This window comes from Schistocerca nitens, chromosome 4 (genome assembly GCF_023898315.1).
Source record: "Schistocerca nitens isolate TAMUIC-IGC-003100 chromosome 4, iqSchNite1.1, whole genome shotgun sequence".
Classification (NCBI taxonomy): domain Eukaryota; kingdom Metazoa; phylum Arthropoda; class Insecta; order Orthoptera; family Acrididae; genus Schistocerca; species Schistocerca nitens.
The window spans coordinates 986827409-986846461 of record NC_064617.1 but is presented as its reverse complement, the minus strand read 5'-3'; the positions used below and the strand labels follow the sequence as shown (position 1 = coordinate 986846461).

General features: G+C 39.4%; 1 protein-coding gene across 1 annotated transcript in view; it reads left to right on the top strand.

Moving 5' to 3' along the window:
• LOC126253699 (dedicator of cytokinesis protein 1) overlaps positions 1–19053 on the top strand; it is a 443179-nt gene that overhangs the window by 247152 nt on the left and 176974 nt on the right. The window contains exon 21 of the mRNA XM_049955225.1: positions 2431–2633. Within this exon, the coding sequence (XP_049811182.1) occupies positions 2431–2633 (203 nt within the window). The remainder of the gene's footprint in view (positions 1–2430; positions 2634–19053) is intronic.

Here is a 19053-nt window from a genome sequence, read left to right as displayed (position 1 = left end):
CATCCCTTGTACCCCCTCTAACTAGTTGTGATTTGTAGTGTATAGAAATCTTACAGTTGTGACACTTCAGACACCTCTTTCAGCTTGGCGCCCTAAGTGCCGGCTTGTGTCACTTGGGTCTTAAACTGGCCCTGCATTTTCCCAATTTACAATTTGCTTTACATATATTGGCTGTTGGAGACCAGTTGCCTTTTCTATTTTTTTCCCCTCCCTACTAGAATTTTAGTTATAAAATTAACTAAAGTTTGTCTGCAAACTTTACGTTATTGATCTTACAAAGAAGTCGAAAAGAGCAACACATAAGCCATAACTGCTTTTAACCATCAGAGGTAGAAGCATTGTCTATTCTGCCTGATTGAAATGTATTCGGCAGAAGATGGTTAACATATGTTTTATGCAAGATATTGTGGTTATGTTAACCAGAAGGGATGATAAGTAGCTTATCATGATAGCATACTTCAGTTTTTTTGCATATAAAATTTGCGAAGCGACCATTATGGGATGACAGTTGCATCAAAAAAGACAACTTCAGAGAAGAAAACACAACTTAGGGCTGTTTAATTCTGTGAAGTTGTAGATCTTTGATATTATTGCTACCTAAAAGCACAGAATTTCCACATGCGGTTAGCTTAGAGTCAGTTAATTCACTTCATAGGATAATAGTTGTTTGCTATTTAAGTATAAACAGTCAATATCTTGTTGTACAATGACATTGTTTTCATGTTATAGCCAGTTTTACCACGAAATATTTTCAGAACCGAGCAAAATTTGTTAGAGCAAGAAACTATGTGCCATATGTGATATGTGATTTATTCATCTCATTACATACAATTTTCAAATCATTTGATTTGATGTACAGGAGACATGTCAAGGTTTACTAAAGGATCTTTTTTCACTTTTTTAGGAGAAATACAAAAGTTTACATTATATTTTACATTTCTAAGTTACAGCTACACATGTACATAAAATAATACATGTAATACAATCCCTCTGTTCAGACTGTGAAGCTGTCCTCAATGAATTCATCGACAGATTAATAACACTTTTCTACCAGAAAAGTAAAGAGTAATCTTTTCAGTGAACCATGCTCCATCTTAAATATATTACTGCCTTTTATTTTATTGAAAATTATTAACCCCATATACTCTGGCATTTGGGCATAAAGTTTTAAACGGTGTGTTGGAAGTTTGAAGTTATCTCTGTGGCAAGTGCTGTAGTTGTAGTCAAAACGGAAAGTGTCTAGTGTGTGTTGATTTTTTTTTTTTTTTTTTTATAGGACCACCACCATCCATATGTGTGAAGTGAGAGGATAGATAGTATTTTTAAATCCTTTAACAGTGGTAGACAGGATTCCCATTTTTTTGCTACACACATCTTTCTAATTACTTTCTTTTGTAATACTAGGAGCCTAGTGACATTTGCTGAATTTCCCCAGAAGATTATGCCATAACAAATCACTGACTCGAAGTAGCAGTGATAAACTATCTTTCTGGTATCCATGTTTGTGGCACCTACCTGACAAAATACACATTACAAATACTAAGTTGTTCAGTTTATTTGCTAAGTAATCTATGTGTACCTTCCAATTTAAATTTTTGTCAAGATTTAGGCCTAAGAACTTCACGTGGTTTGCTTCTGTGATATCCTGATCATTGCAAGTTATCTTTATTTCAGTCCTTTCTACTGATTTAGCTTCAAATTGCGTCATTTTGGTTTTAGTTACATTTAGTTTTAGTCCATTTTGATAGAACCAAGATTCGAGTTTTTTAAAGTATTTTTGGCTTTTTCTGGAATATTTTCAGATACCTCATTTTCAATTAGAACTGATATATCATCAGCAAATAAGACTGAATGAACATCAATAGCAAGTGATGGGTCATTTACGTAAAAAAGAAAATAATAGTTAGCAAACTGCTCAGTGTAGACATGATGGGCAATTTGATGCAAACATTCTTCAGTAATTTCAGTAAGACACTATACTTAGCTTGTAAACTATTGCTTATTGCACAAATGTTGAGAGCCTTAGTATTTACAGTATGCACACCGTATGTTACCCTCAGAGATTCTATTCCATACAAAAAATTCTCATTGGCTGATGTAATGGTATCAGGAAAAATCATGTTTTTGCATAATTGATTCTATTAACTGAGAACTTTTGTTTCACCAGAGAGGAATGTTGTAACATTAATAACAGTTACATTTGTATGAACACAAACTGTTGATCGATTTTTACTTTTTGTTTGTAATAAATGATTTTATGTAAAATAAGATTTGATTGGCATTTATTTATTTCTTAATTTGATGGACAAATAAAGCATTTGAATATTCATGTAGACATGGAAGTAACTGATAAGAAATATTCTCACACAGAAATGATACAATTCTGCTAGGTATTTACCTTTCATGAATATTATTTCCTTTTGATTTTAGGACAGTACAAGAGACAATTTGTTCCTGGACTCGTTGGACCATTTCTGGAAATGACACTTATTCCTGAAACAGAGCTCCGCAAAGCAACCATTCCCATTTTCTTTGACATGATGCAATGTGAATTCTACTCATCTCGTCATACTAGTGATAGTTTTGGTGATACTAAACGTGATTCAAGCCACATAAAGGCTAATTTTTGTGAGGTAAGATAGAACATGTTACCAAGATATTATGTCAAATACATCTTTCAAATATTCCTGTATCTACATGAATGTCATTTTCATAATTGTGCTTAGGTCTACTTATCCTATGATTACACTAAATGGAACATAATTTGACATTTAGAATTGGAGATGAAAGGGTACATGTCCCTACCTAATATCACCTGTCAAGATATTCTTCCGTGTGGTAGTTAAACTTGGGGGAACAGTTATGATCTAAATTTGTGAAACTTCCTAACAAATTAAAATCATTTTACACCATAACTTCAACTTGGAAGTTTGTTCACTGTGGGAAATGTTTATACTCAGTGAGCCATTTAAGTAGTACAAATGCGAGGGGCATTTGAAAAGTCTGTGCAAAGTCCGAGAGATGGTACCACCAGTGTGTATCGAGGTCATGTTTAGTTAGTAGCATCTTTGGAAAGAATGCACACCAAGTTTCAGCCGTATTGGTCTAGTTCTTTGTGTTTGGCGTTCGTGTGAATCAAGGAAGTTAAATGATTGTCAAAAAATGGACAAAAAAGAATTTCGTGTGGTGATTAAACATTACTTTATGAAAGGCAGAATGCCTCAGGAGACTAAAGAGAAGCTTAATAAACATTAGAGTGACTCTGCACCTTCGATTAGAACAGTTTATAAGTGGTTTAAAAATCTTCAGAGTGGCCATATGGGCCCAAGTGATGCTGAATGTTCTGGACACCCTGTGGAGGTTACGACTCCAGAAATCATTGATAAAATACATGATATGGTGATGGATGACAGAAGAGTTAAGGTGCATGAGATTGCTAGTGCTATGGGCATCTCGAATGAATGGGTACTTAATATTTTGCATAAAAATTTGGACATGAGAAAGCTATCCACAAGATGGGTTCCGTGATTTCTCACACTTGACCAAAAACGGAATCGTGTGTAGTGTTGAAGGATGTTTTGCAGCTGTTCAGGTAGAATCCGCAGGACATTTTAAGCGTTGTTTCGTCACTGTGGATGAAACATGGATACATTACTACACTCCTGAAACCAAACAACAATCTAAACAATGGGTTACCAAAGCAGAAACTGCACCAAAACGGGCGAAGACCATTCCTTCGGCTGGAAAGGCTATGGCGACTGTCTTTGGGATTCGCAGGGGATAATCCCCATCGACGATCTGAAAAAGGGTAAAACTATTACAGATGCATATTTTTGTTGTTGTTGTGGTCTTCAGTCCTGAGACTGGTTTGATGCAGCTCTCCATGCTACTCTATCCTGTGCAAGCTTCTTCATCTCCCAGTACCTACTGCAACCTACATCCTTCTGAATCTGCTTAGTGTATTCATCCCTTGGTCTCCCTCTACGATTTTTACCCTCCACGCTGCCCTCCAATGCTAAATTTGTGATCCCTTGATGCCTCAAAACATGTCCTACCAACCGATCCCTTCTTCTAGTCAAGTTGTGCCACAAACTTCTCTTCTCCCCAATCCTATTCAATACCTCCTCATTAGTTACGCGATCTACCCACCTTATCTTCAGCATTCTTCTGTAGCACCACATTTCGAAAGCTTCTATTCTCTTCTTGTCCAAACTGGTTATCGTACATGTTTCACTTCCATACATGGCTACACTCCACACAAATACTTTCAGAAACGACTTCCTGACACTTAAATCTATACTCAATGTTAACAAATTTCTCTTCTTGAGAAATGATTTCCTTGCCATTGCCAGTCTACATTTTATATCCTCTCTACTTCGACCATCATCAGTTATTTTACTCCCTAAATAGCAAAACTCCTTTACTACTTTAAGTGTCTCATTTCCTAATCTAATCCCCTCAGCATCACCCGATTTAATTTGACTACATTCCATTATCCTCGTTTTGCTTTTGTTGGTGTTCATCTTATATCCTCCTTTCAAGACACTGTCCATTCCGTTCAACTGCTCTTCCAAGTCCTTTGCTGTCTCTGACAGAATTACAATGTCATCGGCGAACCTCAAAGTTTTTACTTCTTCTCCATGAATTTTAATACCTACTCCGAATTTTTCTTTTGTTTCCTTTACTGCTTGCTCAATATACAGATTGAATAACATCGGGGAGAGGCTACAACCCTGTCTCACTCCTTTCCCAACCACTGCTTCCCTTTTATGCCCCTCGACTCTTATAACTGCGATCTGGTTTCTGTACAAATTGTAAATAGCCTTTCGCTCCCTGTATTTAACCCCTGCCACCTTCAGAATTTGAAAGAGAGTATTCCAGTTAACGTTGTCAAAAGCTTTCTCTAAGTCTACAAATGCTAGAAACGTAGGTTTGCCTTTTCTTAATCTTTCTTCTAAGATAAGTCTTAAGGTTAGTATTGCCTCACGTGTTCCAACATTTCTACGGAATCCAAACTGATCTTCCCCGAGGTCCGCATCTACCAGTTTTTCCATTCGTCTGTAAAGAATTCGTGTTAGTATTTTGCAGCTGTGACTTATTAAACTGATAGTTCGGTAATTTTCACATCTGTCAACACCTGCTTTCTTTGGTATTGGAATTATTATATTCTTCTTGAAGTCTGTGGGTATTTCGCCTGTCTCATACATCTTGCTCACCAGATGGTAGAGTTTTGTCATGAGTAGCTCTCCCAAGGCCATCAGTAGTTCTAATGGAATGTTGTCTACTCCCGGGGCCTTGTTTCGACTCAGGTCTTTCAGTGCTCTGTCAAACTCTTCACGCAGTATCTTATCTCCCATTTCATCTTCATCTACATCCTCTTCCATTTCCATAATACTGTCCTCAAGTACATCGCCCTTGTATAAACCCTCTATATACTCCTTCCACCTTTCTGCCTTCCCTTCTTTGCTTAGAACTGGGTTTCCATCTGAGCTCTTGATATTCATACAAGTGGTTCTCTTCTCTCCAAAGGTCTCTTTAATTTTCCTGTAGGCAGTATCTATCTTACCCCTAGTGAGACAAGCCTCTACATCCTTACATTTGTCCTCTAGCCATCCCTGCTTAGCCATTTTGCACTTTCTGTCGATCTCATTTTTGAGACGTTTGTATTCCTTTTTGCCTGCTTCATTTACTGCACTTTCTGTCGATCTCATTTTTGAGACGTTTGTATTCCTTTTTGCCTGCTTCATTTACTGCATTTTTATATTTTCTCCTTTCATCAATTAAATTCAATATTTCTTCTGTTACCCTAGGATTTCTATTAGCCCTCGTCTTTTTACCTACTTGATCCTCTGCTGCCTTCACTACTTCATCCCTCAGAGCTACCCATTTTTCTTCTACTGTATTTCTTTCCCCCATTCCTGTCAATTGTTCCCTTATGCTCTCCCTGAAACTCTCTACAACCTCTGGTTCTTTCAGTTTATCCAGGTCCCATCTCCTTAGATTCCCACCTTTTTGCAGTTTCTTCAGTTTCAATCTGCAGTTCATAACCAATAGATTGTGGTCAGAATCCACATCTGCCCCTGGAAATGTCTTACAATTTAAAACCTGGTTCCTAAATCTCTGTCTTACCATTATATAATCTATCTGATACCTATTAGTATCTCCAGGATTCTTCCAGGTATACAACCTTCTTTTATGATTCTTGAACTAAGTGTTAGCTATGATTAAGTTATGCTCTGTGCAAAATTCTACAAGGCGGCTTCCTCTTTCATTTCTTCCCCCCAATCCATGCATAGTATTCATCGTTATTGGACCGTTTGAAAACTGAACTGCAAGGAAAATGCTGGCGATTGGACCGCAAAAAAGTCCTTTTCCATCATGACAATGCACCAGCACACACCTCAGCAGTTGTGGTCGCAAAATTAATCGAAATAGGATTCCAACTCGTTTCACATCCCCCCTATTCTCCAGACGTGGCTCCCTCGGACTACTATTTGTTCCCAAATTTGAAGAAATGGTTGGTGGGACAAAGATTTTATTCAAACGATGAGGTTACTGCAGCAACTAATAGCTATTTTGCAGACTTGGACAATTCTTCTTATTCGTAAGGGATCAACAAATTAGAACAGTGTTGGACGAAGTGTATAACTCTAAAAGGAGACTATGTCGAAAAATAAAAATAATGTTTATCCCAAACACGTAAGTAGTTTTTTTTTTTTTTGTATGGACTTTTCAAACACCCCTCGTATCTACACATGTGACAAATTTAATTGTAAGTTTAGTGGAAATTGTAATTACTACTTAACTTCTCAGGCGTAGAGCAGCTTTACACACTTGATTAATTCAGTATTTACAGGAGAAAAAAAGAAAGAAAGAGAGAGAGAGGAGTGGGGAGTGAGTTTCAGCAGATTATTAAATTCACAATGGTACATACTCTACTTTGAATTGGAATTCAAGTGTCTATGCAAGTTTAAATGCAAAAAGCTAAAAAAGTATGAAAATACTTACATTTTTATGTACAAACTGATATCATGAAAAATCTTAAGTTGGTGCTCGTTCCATTGGATGAGTGTAAAGAACCATAACAGTGCACTGAGATAAATCAATTTACAAATAGTAATCATTTAAGAGTACTTCTTAACATATGTATGACCTGGTAATGACAATTAAATCAATTCAGTAAAGCCTTTTAGTAGTTCACAAGTGAAAACAGCCTTTCTAGCTTCTAGTACATTCTTCATTACAGTTAACAAAAATGAAAAGTCTTGGGTGCAATAATATATAAAATAAAGGGACGTCAACCACTCACCTGTAGCTGACTGATGCGTGGTCCGTAGAAACACACAACAGTAAACAGTATTTATATTAACTTTCGAGCTCTTGCTCTTTCTCTAGAAAAAGTTCACACTCAACCACGCAGACACTCAGCTGCACACGCCCAAGGTCTTGATGAAACAAGGAGGGGGAAGTGGGATAGAGTGAGGTAGCTGCACCCAAGGATGAAAGGAGTTGAGAGGGTAGAGCATGTAGGATGGAAAAGAAGGGTGTGTGTGTGTGTGTGTGTGTGTGTGTGTGTGTGTGTGTGTGTGCGTGTGTGAGAAAAGGTAAGATGTGGCAGGCAAACAAATTAGCAAAGGTTTAGGTCAGGAAGACTGCAAGAATGCAAGATATATTGGAGAGATAATTTCCACTTCTATAGTTCAGAGAAACTAGCACTGGAATGGAGTATCCAAATGGTTTGCATAGTGAAGCAGCTGTTGAAGTAATTAGTGTTATGGTGTGCAACATGTTCGGCAACTGGATGGCCAAGTTTGCAGTTTGTCACAGTTTGGTGGTGTCCATTCATACAAGCAAGCAGTTGGTTGCATGTCATGCTCACATTAAATGAGATGGTTCTATAGGAGAGATCTTGCACTTTGGACCACAATGAAAGGACCCATGGGTTGAAGATTGCGAGTAGGATTGGAATAGGGATAAACAAGGATATTCTGTAGGGTAGGTGGCAGAACACTACTTTGGGGAATGTGGTTAGGTTTTGGGGTAGGATATCCTTCACTTCATGGCACAACAACAGGTAGTTGAATCCCTAGTGGACGATGTGGTTGAGCTTTTCAAAGACAGAGTGTCACTGGAGGAGGAGTGCTGGTTGGTGATTGTTTAACTAGTTTACTGGTATCAAAGGAGGAGATGGCATGGGAGATCTGTTTATTGATGAGCTGGGTAGGATACTGTCTGCCAATAAGGGCTCTGGTAACGTTTAAATGCTTTCCAGTGTGGGTTTAGCATCCTTGGGTGACGAGGCTGTAAGGCAGAGTCTTTCTGGCACGTATTGGGTGAGAGCTGTCAAAAACTGAGGTTGGTGTGCTTGATATGAGCAGATGTATTTGTGGAGCCTTCTGAGAGTTGGAGATTGACATCTAGTAAGGTGACTCAGTGAGTTGAGAAGGATCAAGGGAAGCAGATTTGGGAATATGTGTTGAAGCTATGGAGGAAAGAGCAAATGTTGTCCTTGCCACGAGACCAGATCATGAAAATGACATCAGTGATTCTGAACCCAACAAAGGATTTTAGGTGTTGACTGGATAGGGAGGATTCCTCCACATGGTCCATGTACAAGGCCTGTTCAGAAAGTAAGCTCCGATTGATTGCCAAATTGAAACCACAGTGAACATCAGAAATGTTTTACTTGTAACAATTAGCTACACCTTTCAGCTACTTCTCTACGTAGTCGCCGTTCTGACTTAGACTTTTGTCATAGCGTTGTACCAACTTTTCAATAGCCTCATCATAGAAGGCAGCCGCCAGTGCTTTCCACCAATTCTCCATGCTGGCCTACACCTCGTTGTCTGTGTCAAAATGTTGTCTTCAAAGGCAGCGGTTCATGTGACCAGAGATGAAACTCATGGGGAGACAATTGCAGACTGTATTGTGGGTAATCTCACATTTCCATTTGAAAACGATGCAGGAGCATCTTCATTGCCCCTGCAGAATGCGGCTGAGAATTGTCTTGAAGAAGAAACAGCACGACAGTTATGTAATGTTAGCTGCATAGCTTCAGGCGAAATTTCTCACCAGGCCCTCGTACTTGGCGGCAGACACTATTTTCTAGACATCTTTACGCACTCACTGCGAGCTCAGAAATGAGAAGAGCGACGTGATGCTAACTGGGGTTATACTAGAGACACTACCCAACACATCTGTGCAAAGCTTTATCGGATTTTCATAGTCGTTTCCATTTCGCGACCAATCGGAGCTTACTTTCTGAACGCCCCTCGTATAAGTTTGCATAGGATGGTGCCATGTGAGTACCCCTGGCATTACAATGGATTTGTTTATAGATTTGTCCTTCAAAAGTGAAATAATTGTGGGTCAGGATGTGTTTGCCAAGGAGGGTTTGGAGAACAGTAGTCGGTTTGGTATCCAGGAGGGCATTAAAAAAGGTATGTGTTGCATGGCTGCAATGCCATGGTTTGTTTTATGGTTTATAAGGGTGTCACATCCACAGTGACGAACAAGGAGTCTGGTGGTAACAGGACAGGAACTGTGGAAAGGCAATGAACAAAGTGAGCAACATCTTAAAAATAGGTTGGGAGACTGTAGACAGTTGTTTGGGGATGTTGGTCAACAAATGAAGAGGGTCTTTCTGTGGGAGCATTGTACACAACTGCAGTGGTACAACCAGTAGGGAGATCTGCGGTATTGAGCTAGTGGAGCTTGGGGAATAGGTAAATACTAATAGTGCATTAATTGCTGGTGTGAGGAAAGGGATGGTTTTAGAGATCCTGTTTTGGGATGAATCGAAGGCCCTGAGGAGCTGCTGAATGTCATGTAGCGTGATTCAGATGGGTATGTGGTTGTAAGGTTTGTATGCAGGAGTTTTGGAAAGTTGGTGGAGACCCTCAGCCACAGAATCACTATGATTCAAGATCACTGTGGTGGAATCTTTGTCTGTGGGAGGGGTGATAAGGTCTGAATGTTTGTCAGGTTACTGACAACTGTGTGTTCCATGGGAGTGACATTGGCCTTACTAGGGAGAGATTTAGGAAAGGAAGGTGAGGCCAGGTTAGAAGTAGAGATGGGGGATCCGCTCCTGAACTAATTCATAGAGTTGAATCTTTCAAAGGAGTGAACAATCAGTGGTTCAGAAAAAAAGAACGGTAGCTCCAAACGTTTCCGACAGCAGAGAGAGAGAGAGAGAGAGAGAGAGAGAGAGAGAGAGAGAGAGAGAGAGAGAGTCGGAGCATATCAGCGGCGCCTCTGCTGGTCAGAGCACACCGCACGCCACACACCACAGCCAGCGCCGGCCTCTGCCCTGCTTCTGCCTCGGCTGCCTGCGTTGTGCAGTGCCCCATTGGATTTTGTGTTTCACACATGCCGTGCCGTCCCTGTGCTTCCTCTGTCGCGTGCAGTGTCTGGCGCACCTGAACTCCGTCAGCGATCGTTTCAGTCGCACGTCCTGCCCTCTGGGCGGTTGATGCGAGCAACAAGACAGAGAGCCTCCTATCGGAGAACATAAGAACTACTTGCAACAACCTGCTCGCAAGAGAGCGGACGATTTGTCTCCGAGCGGGTGAGTGGTGGCTGTTCACCGCTCCCCCCCACCCTCGGAACTCGCCCGCTCAACGCTCACCCCACCCTTCTTGACTCTAGCCAGAGCGTTGAGCAAAGCAACTCAGGTGTCACTCTGGTCTCTGCGCTCTTAGCTCACGCAGTAATACAGCTCGCGGCTCGACCTGCTTGACTCAGCGCCTCTGCATCGGAGTTCGTCTCTACTGGATATTGTTCTTCGTAGTAATACCGCTATGTATATTACGTTATTATGTTATGTATACATCATTTGTTTTTATTTTATTTTTATTTGTTTAAACTGATCAGATTAGGTTCCTGATGGCTCCTCTTACTATAGGGTTTTTTATTATGGTCACTCGAATTTACACTTTAATTACGAGCGAACCGATAAACATATAGCAAAAGTGATACACCAATTTTTCCTTGTTTTATTCTGCGGAAGGCTATATGCAGCACTTTGGTCTTACAGTCAAATTTATATATTTTTTTCTTATTGTAGTACGGATTTTGCAATTTTAGGCGTCTTTGGAAGGAAATGTTCACTTTAAAATTATATCGCTTGCGATGTATTTGTACGAGGTTAATGAAATTTTAATACATTATAGCCAAATATATTGTTAATGTAAATCTCAAGTTACAACATTTTCCGATCACCCAAAAAACCACGTTAGTGCAAAATAAATCAATAATCAAAAACTTTGTCATATCGTGGAAATTTCAATAAACAATACAAAATTCTTACTCATTATCTGTGTTACTTCAAAATTGGATCAAATAAGATCAAAATACAGGTATAGTACTGGAATAAACCAAGTTTAAAGGGCAATGTGCCTTCCATTTATTTTCTGTTGTGAATGAGTGGTGAGTCATGAAAAAGAGCTAATTCATTTCAGGGAGTGAACAGTTCTGATCCAATCTCTGAAAAGAACAGTTTTGCCCATCTCTAGTTAGAAGTGAGGAATTTCTGAAAAGTTACCAGGGATGATTAGATGAAAGAGGAAAGGGATCACAAGTGGAGGAAGGTTGGAACTGTTCCAAACAAGATTCTATGTATGATTTATGTTGGATGTTGGCAATGGGTTGTGTGGAGAATGAATGTTTCCTCTATAGGGAATGAGTAAAGGAAAGAACAACCTTTACAAGTCCATCATGACCATAGCTTGAGGCCTTATAAAGTGTGAGACTTCTGCAAGGCTCATGGTAGAGAGGTTGATAACTGTAGCGTCCCTCTAAATAGGTCAGGTGTGAACTACACATCAGAGGCTGCTGCTCAGGTAGCTGACTGTGTGTGGGGAGCACGCCAGGGTTTTTTGGATTAGGTGACTCTTGACCCAATCCAGATAACGATAGCTGTAGGAAACCGAGAAGTACCAGTGTAAGATTGAGAGTATTGAAATCCTAATGGTAAACTGCCAAAGCATTCACAACAAAGTGCCAGAATTTGAAGTGCTCATGAAAAGTAGTGAAGCTCACATAATACTAGGTACAGAAAGCTGGCTGGAACCTGAAATTGATAGCAGTGAGATTTTTGGGGAAAATTTATGTTTATGTCAGAAGGATAGGCATTTGGAAAATGGAGGTGGAGTATTTGTCGCAGTAGACAAATAACTCAAATCCACTGAGACAGAAATTGAAACTGCATATGAGATCATTTGGCCAAGACTTAGTACCAAGTGTAGATATAAGATGATAGTTGGATCAATCTATCGCCCACCAGACTCATCTCCTTATGTGACAGAAAACTTTAGAGACAATCTCATTTCACTTGTACGAAAGTTCCCCAGTCATACTGTTATCATCCAACAATTAGTTGAGAAAGTTACAATTTTGTTAGTAGCGGGTGAGATAAGACATTCTGTCAAACTTTACTAAATGCCTTCTTTGAAAACTATTGATGACAGATAGTTAGGAATCCCACTCATGTTGAAAATATATTGCATCTAATGGCAACAAATAGACCTGACCTCTTTCAGGATGTCCACATCGAAACTGGTATCGGCGACCGTGACACAGTTGTGACAGCAATGATTATCAAAGTACAAAGTCCAACTGAAACAAGCAGAAAGATATGTATATTCAGGAAACTAGATAAAAAATTAGTAAAGCCAGGAACTCGAAACATTCAGCACAGGTCAGCAGCATGTAAGGAGGAACTCTGTCTCAAGTTTAAAAGAATAGTTGACCATGCCCTGGATAGATATATACCCAGTAGAACAGTTCATAATGGGAGGGTAACTCCATGGTGTACAGTTATTGTAAAGAAACCTCTCAAGAAACAGAGTTTACTGCATAACAGGTGTAACACCAAGCATAGATAGAGAGGTGCTGAATGAATTTGATTTGGCTGTCAAGAGAGCAAATCATGAAGCCTTCCATGACTACCATAGCAGAACATTGTCAAATGAAATTTCACAAAATCCAGAGAAATTCTGGTCATATGTAAAGGTTGCTGGTGACACCAAAGATAGTGTTCAGTCTCTAGTGAATGAGACAGGAACTAAAATTGAGGGTAGCAGAGCAAAAGCTGAAATGAGTAACTCCATTTTCAAATATTCCTTTACAAAGAAAGAGCACTGGAAAGATGAGTGAAATAAGTATTAGTGTCAGTGGTGTTTAGAAACAGCTGAAATCGTTAAACCTGAACAAAGCTCTAGGTCCCGATAGCATCCCTGTCAGATTCTATACTGAATTTGCGGCTGAGTTAGCCCCTCTTCTAACTATAATCCCTAATAGATCCCTCAAAGAAGAATTGTACCCAGTTCTTGGAAAAAGGCAAAACTACCGTCCAATATCCTTACACTGATTTGTTGCAGAATGTTATGATCAATGTCTTCAAAAACCACACTGGTTGACATTGAGGTGGTCATTCTGTTCAAGGTACCTCATTATGTTAGATCTCAGAAAATCTTCTAACGCAATTCACACTTTTGACATGACATACTGAAAGCCTTGGATCAAGGCAACAAGGTAGATGCACTGTTTCTTGACATTCGAAAAGCAATTGACTCAGTACCGAACCTATGTTTATTGTCAAAAGTACAATCATATGGGGTATTAAGTGAAATTTGCGACTGGATTGAGGACTTTTTGGTAGGGAGGACACAACATGTTATTTTGGATAGTGTGTCATCGACAGATGTAAAAGTAACTTCAGGTGTGCCCCAGGGAAGTGTGTTGGGACCCTTGCTGTTTATGTTGTATATTAATGACCATGCAAACAAAATTAATAATAAAATCAGGCTTTTGCAAATGAAACAGTTATCTATAATGTACTTTCTGAGAGAAGCTGCATAAATATTGTCAGATCTTGAGAAGATTTTAACATGGTGCAGAGATTTGCCACATCCTCTAACTGTCCAAAAATGTAAAATTGTGCTCTTCACAAAATGGAAAAATGTAGTATCCTATAACTCTAATATCAATGAGTCACTGTTGGAAATGGCCAACTCATACAAATATATGGGTGTAACACTTCATAGGGGGGTATGAAATGAAATGATCACTAAGGTTCAGTTGTGGGTAAAGCAGGTGGTCGACTTTCGTTTATGGTAGAATACTGGGGAAGTGCAATCAGTCTACAAAAAGAGACTGCTTAAAAATCACTCATGCGATCCATCCTAGAATATTGCTCAAATGTTTGGGACCCGTACCAGATAGGACTAACAGCGGATACTGAACGTATACAGAGAGGGGCAGCATGAATGGTAACAGGTTTGTTTAATAAATGGGAGACTGTCACAGAGATTCTGAAGGAACTGAAGTGGAAGACTCTTGGAGACAGACATAAACTATCCTGAGAAAGTCTGTTAACAAAGTTTCAGGAGCCAGCATTGAATGATAACTCTGCGAATATATTACAAAGACATATTTATCGCTTGCACAGGGATCATGATGATAAGATTGGAATAATTACTGCATGCACAGAGGCATTCAAACAATTGTTCTTCCTTTGTTCCATGTGTGAATGGAACAGGAAAAAAGCCTAATAACTGGTGCAATGAGGTGTACCCTCTGCCATGTGCCTCATGGTGGTTTGCTTAGTATAGACGTAGAGGTAGATGAAATAGTGTTATGCAATGGGTGCTCAGGAACAGTGTGTTTCATAGGGGTGGAGAAAGTTTTTTGGGGATGTAGAAAGTGGAATAAGTCTTCAAGGCATGGTTGGAGAACTGTGAGGGATTTTTGTGTGTGTGTGTGTGTGTGTGTGTGTGTGTGTGTGTGTGTGTGAGCGAGAGAGAGAGGGAGGGGTGACATAGGACAGGTGTAGCTACGACAGCTTCCTCAGACGTTGCTGAGAATGTTGTTCCAACTGTTAAAGGGCAAGAAGATATCATTCAGGAAGCTGTGCTTGTTTTGAGGCATCAAGGGATCACAAATTTAGCATTGGAGGGCAGCGTGGAGGGTAAAAATCGTAGAGGGAGACCAAGAGATGAATACACTAAGCAGATTCAGAAGGATGTAGGTTGCAGTAGGTACTGGGAGATGAAGAAGCTTGCACAGGATAAAGTAGCATGGAGAGCTGCATCAAACCAGTCTCAGGACTGAAGACCACAACAATAACAACAAGCTGTGCTTACAGAGTAGAAGTATTTGTGGGAAGTAGTGTAGGTTCTCAAGTATGGATGGACCTAGGATTTTGTGCTGATGAGCGACCAGATCACTGATGGGATTGGGAAAAGTAGAGGTTTTTGCAGTAGAATGGATGACAGCTCAGAATGTCCATTTTAATGGATCCCATTAGGTGGAATAGCATGTGCCAGTCAAGATTTCAAAAAGAAGATGTGTGACGAGGTTAGATAGGGCAAAAGAGAATTTTTAGAATTGGCAGGGATTCATGATCATATGGTTGAGAGACTAAAGGAATGAAAAAAAGGAAAGTTAAAGAACAGTGAATATAAGAATGTTAAAATTAAAGGTTGAGGTTTTGTAACAGAAATAAACGATAGGTACTATATAGAAAGTTATGTGGGAAGTTAGGAGGGGGGCCAGAAAGTGTTTTAAAGAAGCAGAAGGTAGTAGGCACACTCATAAACAGATATATTCGATTGAACATTCTCATGCACGACACTAAATAAACACAAGAGTTTGTACAATGGAGTCGTATATAAATGCACACCATTGAACAACAGTAAAGTCAAGCAGCATTAGTTGTAAATGGAAAAAAAAAACCAGCACTAAAATTAAAAGCTGAAAAGAGGCCATGAGAGCGTATTCCACATGCTTGCAGTAATGTAATTATCAGATTACAATTTCTTTACATTACAGTACTATCAGATCTACAACTAGCACACTATGTTTTCTCTTGTTGATGACCACGCTTTTATTTGCTCACAAAGTTACAAATACTTCTCTGTAAATATATTCCATATTATTCAATTAATGCAGTATACTACTTTTCAACAATACTGTGCAATGGATAGTTGCTACTCACCATATAGTGTAGATGCTGAGTCGCAGATAGTTACAATGAAAAGACTGTCACAAAATAAGCTTTTGGCCAATGAGGCCTTTGTTAAAAATAGACAGCGCACACACACACACACACACACACACACACACACACACACACACACACACACATGACCGGAGTCTCTGGCAGCTGAAGTCACACTCACACACTATCTTTCTTGACTTTAAAAATTCCTAACCCTGTCATCATCATCATCATCATCATCATCATTGTCGTATCCTTCAGCATACTCCAACTCTACTCACAATATAATGTACTCTTCTTCCATCTAACACAATAAATATAATAATAATAATCGTCATGCAGCTTTACTGTATGATTAAATGATGATGGCGTCCTCTTGGGTAAAATATTCCGGAGGTAAAATAGTCCCTCATTCGGATCTCCGGGCGGGGACTACTCAAGAGGACGTCATTATCAGGAGAAAGAAAACTGGCATTCTACGGATCGGAGCGTGGAATGTCAGATCCCTTAATCGGGCAGGTAGGTTAGAAAATTTAAAAAGGGAAATGGATAGGTTAAAGTTAGATATAGTGGGAATTAGTGAAGTTCGGTGGCAGGAGGAACAAGACTTTTGGTCAGGTGATTACAGATTTATAAATACAAAATCAAATAGGGGTAATGCAGGAGTAGGTTTAATAATGAATAAAAAAATAGGAGTGCGGGTTAGCTACTACAAACAGCATAGTGAACGCATTATTGTGGCCAAGATAGACACAAAGCCCATGCCTACTACAGTAGTACAAGTTTATATGCCAACTAGCTCTGCAGATGATGAAGAAATTGATGAAATGTATGACGAGATAAAAGAAATTATTCAGGTAGTGAAGGGAGACGAAAATTTAATAGTCATGGGTGACTGGAATTTGTCAGTAGGAAAAGGGAGAGAAGGAAACATAGTAGGTGAATATGGATTGGGGGGAAGAAATGAAAAAGGAAGCCGCCTTGTAGAATTTTGCACAGAGCATAACTTAATCATAGCTAACACTTGGTTCAATAATCATAAAAGAAGGTTGTATACCTGGAAGAATCCTGGAGATACTAAAAGGTATCAGATAGATTATATATTGGTAAGACAGAGATTTAGGAACCAGGTTTTAAATTGTAAGACATTTCCAGGGGCAGATGTGGATTCTGACCACAATCTATTGGTTATGAACTGCAGATTGAAACTGAAGAAACTGCAAAAAGGTGGGAATTTAAGGAGATGGGACCTGGATAAACTGAAAGAACCAGAGGTTGTAGAGAGTTTCAGGGAGAGCATAAGGGAACAATTGACAGGAATGGGGGAAAGAAATACAGTAGAAGAAGAATGGGTAGCTCTGAGGGATGAAGTAGTGAAGGCAGCAGAGGATCAAGTAGGTAAAAAGACGAGGGCTAATAGAAATCCTTGGGTAACAGAAGAAATATTGAATTTAATTGATGAAAGGAGAAAATATAAAAATGCAGTAAATGAAGCAGGCAAAAAGGAATACAAACATCTCAAAAATGAGATCGACAGGAAATGCAAAATGGCTAAGCAGGGATGGCTAGAGGACAAATGTAGGGATGTAAAGGCTTGTCTCACTAGGGGTAAGATAGATACTGCCTACAGGAAAATTAAAGAGACCTTTGGAGAGAAGAGAACCACTTGTATGAATATCAAGAGCTCAGATGGCAACCCAGTTCTAAGCAAAGAAGGGAAGGCAGAAAGGTGGAAGGAGTGTATAGAGGGTTTATACAAGGGCGATGTACTTGAGGACAATATTATGGAAATGGAAGAGGATGTAGATGAAGATGAAATGGGAGATAAGATACTGCGTGAAGAGTTTGACAGAGCACTGAAAGACCTGAGTCGAAACAAGGCCCCGGGAGTAGACAACATTCCATTAGAACTACTGATGGCCTTGGGAGAGCCACTCATGACAAAACTCTACCATCTGGTGAGCAAGATGTATGAGACAGGCGAAATACCCACAGACTTCAAGAAGAATATAATAATTCCAATACCAAAGAAAGCAGGTGTTGACAGATGTGAAAATTGCCGAACTATCAGTTTAATAAGTCACAGCTGCAAAATACTAACACGAATTCTTACAGACGAATGGAAAAACTGGTAGAAGCGGACCTCGGGGAAGATCAGTTTGGAGTCCGTAGAAATGTTGGAACACGTGAGGCAATACTAACCTTACGACTTATCTTAGAAGAAAGATTAAGAAAAGGCAAACCTACGTTTCTAGCATTTGTAGACTTAGAGAAAGCTTTTGACAACGTTAACTGGAATACTCTCTTTCAAATTCTGAAGGTGGCAGGGGTAAAATACAAGGAGCGAAAGGCTATTTACAATTTGTACAGAAACCAGATCGCAGTTATAAGAGTCGAGGGGCATGAAAGGGAAGCAGTGGTTGGGAAAGGAGTGAGACAGGGTTGTAGCCTCTCCCCGATGTTATTCAATCTGTATATTGAGCAAGCAGTAAAGGAAACAAAAGAAAAATTCAGAGTAGGTATTAAAATTCATGGAGAAGAAGTAAAAACTTTGAGGTTCGCCAATGACATTGTAATTCTGTCAGAGACAGCAAAGGACTTGGAAGAGCAGTTGAACGGAATGGACAGTGTCTTGAAAGGAGGATATAAATGAACATCAACAAAAGCAAAACGAGGATAATGGAATGTAGTCAAATTAAATCAGGTGATGCTGAGGAGATTAGATTAGGAAATGAGACACTTAAAGTAGTAAAGGAGTTTTGCTATTTATGGAGTAAAATAACTGATGATGGTCGAAGTAGAGAGGATATAAAATGTAGACTGGCAATGGCAAGGAAATCGTTTCTGAAGAAGAGAAATTTGTTAACATCTAGTATAGATTTAAGTGTCAGGAAGTCGTTTCTGAAAGTATTTGTATGGAGTGTAGCCATGTATGGAAGTGAAACATGGACGATAACCAGTTTGGACAAGAAGAGAATAGAAGCTTTCAAAATGTGGTGCTACAGAAGAATGCTGAAGATAAGGTGGGTAGATCACGTAACTAATGAGGA